The 3361-nt window shown below is 34.9% G+C and overlaps 1 protein-coding gene across 2 annotated transcripts in view; it reads right to left on the reverse strand.

Annotated features, from left to right (window-relative positions):
• Window positions 1-3361, reverse strand: part of GDAP2 (ganglioside induced differentiation associated protein 2) — a 63793-nt gene that overhangs the window by 14890 nt on the left and 45542 nt on the right. For both annotated transcript variants that reach the window (XM_017869830.1, XM_017869832.1), the window contains exon 11: window positions 548-687. In XM_017869830.1, the coding sequence (XP_017725319.1) occupies window positions 548-687 (140 nt within the window). The remainder of the gene's footprint in view (window positions 1-547; window positions 688-3361) is intronic.

Raw genomic sequence — 3361 nt, forward strand, 5'->3', positions numbered from 1 at the left:
AAAAAAAAAAAAAAAAAAAAAAAAAAAAAAAAAAAAAAAAAAATTTCCATTATCATTTCAAGGGAAACATGCTTTAATGAAAATAATTTTCTAGCTCCAAGTCAGTAACCTCGGTTCAAGTCCAAATTCTGCATTTACTGTTGTGAGACTTTGGGCACATATTTCACCTTGCAGAATGTCAATATCTTCCATTTTTCAAACACAGATAGTATCTCTCCTAACCAACTCCTGGGTTAAAGGATCAAAGTAAATAATGTTTATAAATGTATTTTGATAAGTATAATACATCATATAAATAGAAGGTAGTATTTTTGTTATTTTATACACAAAGATTGGTAATGTAAAAGTTTACATATGAATTTACTTTAATGCAAAATAAGTTTCAGTTAGGGAGGGTCTCCTATGATTGAAATATCTAATCTATGTGTGATAAAAGTCTTTCTTACATGAAATATCCTTTCACAGAATACAAAGCAATGTTTGCCACTGCTTGATATTAGAAAAGAAAGAAACTATTTCCCATTCATAATTTGCAAAAATAACTAACTTGACATCAACAACATCATAGAGTTTCTTCAGGAAGTCAGAGTCCAGATGATTGTATTCGCTGGTCAGTGTGTGAAAATACACTAATACATACTCCTTCACAGCAATGTGATCCATCACATGAATGAAATATAAGAGAGCCTAAAAGAAAAAAGGGGGAATAAAGGTGAAGATCATTTTGAACAGTAGTCTATTTCACAGAGGCCAAGAAAAAAACAAAACAAAACAGAAGATTAACCTACTGTCTGCCCTAGTAATTACAGATGGATAAGTCAGAGTGATAAGTATCCATTCTCTTTAAAAAGATCTCCAGGAAAGTGAATCATCCCAGTGTTTAATAATTCTCATAAGTGCTACAGTACAATTCCTTTCTGTCTTGTTCTAAGTGATAGAGGAGAACAATCAGTCTCTATCCTCTAAAACAATTCTTCATATACTGGAAAAAGTTCTTGGATCAACGGTCAGGTTTTCCCTTTCTAGGATAATGATATCAAAATCATTAGAAGTAGAATTTCTATACTTTTAATCATTTTTGAAGTTTCTGCTTAAATTCAATCAAAGTCTTTGCAGTCTGTACTCAGAAAGAGACTCATGGCCTGCACATAACCAAGAATTACTATAGAAAGATATAATGAGTGGTGCCTCACATGATTCATGTTGAGAGCTAGTATTTTTAGATCTTTAGTGCCAATCTGAAGGAGGACATTGAGAGCAGGTTGAATCAGTAGATGACAATAGGTTGGGAAGCATTTCTAGAGCTCTGAAAGATTCAAATTTAATGTGACCCAGATCGGTTATAGAAATATTCCATTACAAAAATGATGAATTTAAAAGAAACACTAAAAACAAAACAGAGATACAATATAGGCAGGGCCAGTATGACCCAGTGGTTTAGCTGTAAACACTCACACAGAAAAAGCTAAGAGGTAATAACTGAGGGATTACTATAAAACAAACTGTTTTCCAATTCTTCTTCAGGTGAGTCCTTGACATTAACATGGTTGGATTAACATGGACTAGGATCCAACTGCTACCAGCAGACAGAAGGGCATTAAGAAAACACAGTATCTTTCCATTCATTACCTGCTTTAGTAACAATTATTATTATCATCATCTATGTCAATATTTTACAGGAAATGATATATCATGAATATCCAGAACCCCAGGCAAGTGCACACCAAAATCAGATGCAAGGATTTATGGTTTTATTGGTATTAAACAAATTATTGACCATGAAAATGAATGTCACACTGATTATTAAGAACATAAATGATTACAGATAGAAACATACTAATGGTATAATTTTCATCAGTTTAGTTATTCCCTCCGCACGCGCGCGTGTGTGTTGTTTGTTTGTTCGAGACAGGGTTGCTCTCTGTCACCTGGGCTGGAATGCAACGGCATGATCTTGGTTTTGGAGATCTTGCAACCTCTGCATCCTGGGCTCAAATGATCCTCCTGCCTCAGTCTCCCAAGTAGCTGGCACTACAGGCATTGCCCATCATGCCTAGCTAATTTTTGTATTTTTCGTACAGATAGGATTTCACCATGTGCCCAGGCTAGTCTCGAACTCCTGGACTCAAGCGATCTGCCTGCCTCAGCCTCCCAAAGTTTTGGGATTATAGGCATGAGCTACCACACCTGGCTGTGTGCATATTTTTATTATTCTTTATTATTCTTTTTTCTCCTCTTACCAGATTGCTGCTTCATCCTCTTTCTGTCCATTCTCCATCCCCCACCCCAGGACAATTAGGATACTCCTTTTTGGCTTTGAATTCAACTTCTTAAGTTTTTTTCACATATAACCATATCACTGTATCACTATACATGATGAAAAAATGTGAAAGACAAATTCTCTCCCAAACCATGAAATCCCTTTCCTTGAGATATTTTCCTTGTTTTGTGCTTAAAACAAACAAATAAACAACCCAATGAAGGTCAATGTAGATACAAATTAATGTATCACTGTTTCTCCTATTAAATTATATTCTAAACACTTCTCTACAGTACTTGCCTCTATAACCATAATTTATAAGGGTCACAGAATATCCTATTTGAATGCACCGTAATTATCTGTGAGGAATTTAAGTTTTAACTTGTTGCTACAAATGACCCTGTGAATAATATGCCAGGTTCGGTGCTTTCACAGTTTTTTTACCCAAACAACAGTGACTGAGAGTCTGAGGACTTAGCCAGAAGTAATTATCAGCTTTTGTCCAACTGGTTTATCTGAAATTCTGTGTAATTCTGCATTTTTAAGTATACAATTTTTTTTTACTATGGTTAATAATTACTGATCAGTTCAAGTTATTATCCTTTGAAGTCAGTTCCTAACAAAACTGATATTCTAGGATTCTCTATATATTTATCTTGTGCGTTCAATTGTCCCTTGTATGAGTATTCTGATTTGAATAATGTCAGGGCCTATAGCTACTTCCATACTTTGGGCTATTTCCTTAGTATAAGTTTTCAGAAATGGAATTAATGGATCAATGAGTGTGATCACTTTTATAGTTTCATCTTTGATAACAATAATTAATTAAGAGTTAAGGTACCTCATTTTAATTCACCTTTTTTTTTTCATTTTTTTATTATACTTTAAGTTCTAGGGTACATGTGCATAACGTGCAGGTTTGTTACATATGTATATTTGTGCCATGTTGGTGTGCTGCACCCATCAACTCGTCAGCACCCATCAATTCATCATTTATATCATGTATAACTCCCCAATGCAATCCCTCCCCCCTCCCCCCTCCCCATGATAGGCCCCAGTGTGTGATGTTCCCCTTCCCGAGTCCAAGTGATCTCATTGTTC

This window comes from Rhinopithecus bieti, unplaced genomic scaffold, assembly GCF_001698545.2.
Source record: "Rhinopithecus bieti isolate Rb0 unplaced genomic scaffold, ASM169854v2 scaffold_3040, whole genome shotgun sequence".
Taxonomy (NCBI): Eukaryota; Metazoa; Chordata; class Mammalia; order Primates; family Cercopithecidae; genus Rhinopithecus; species Rhinopithecus bieti.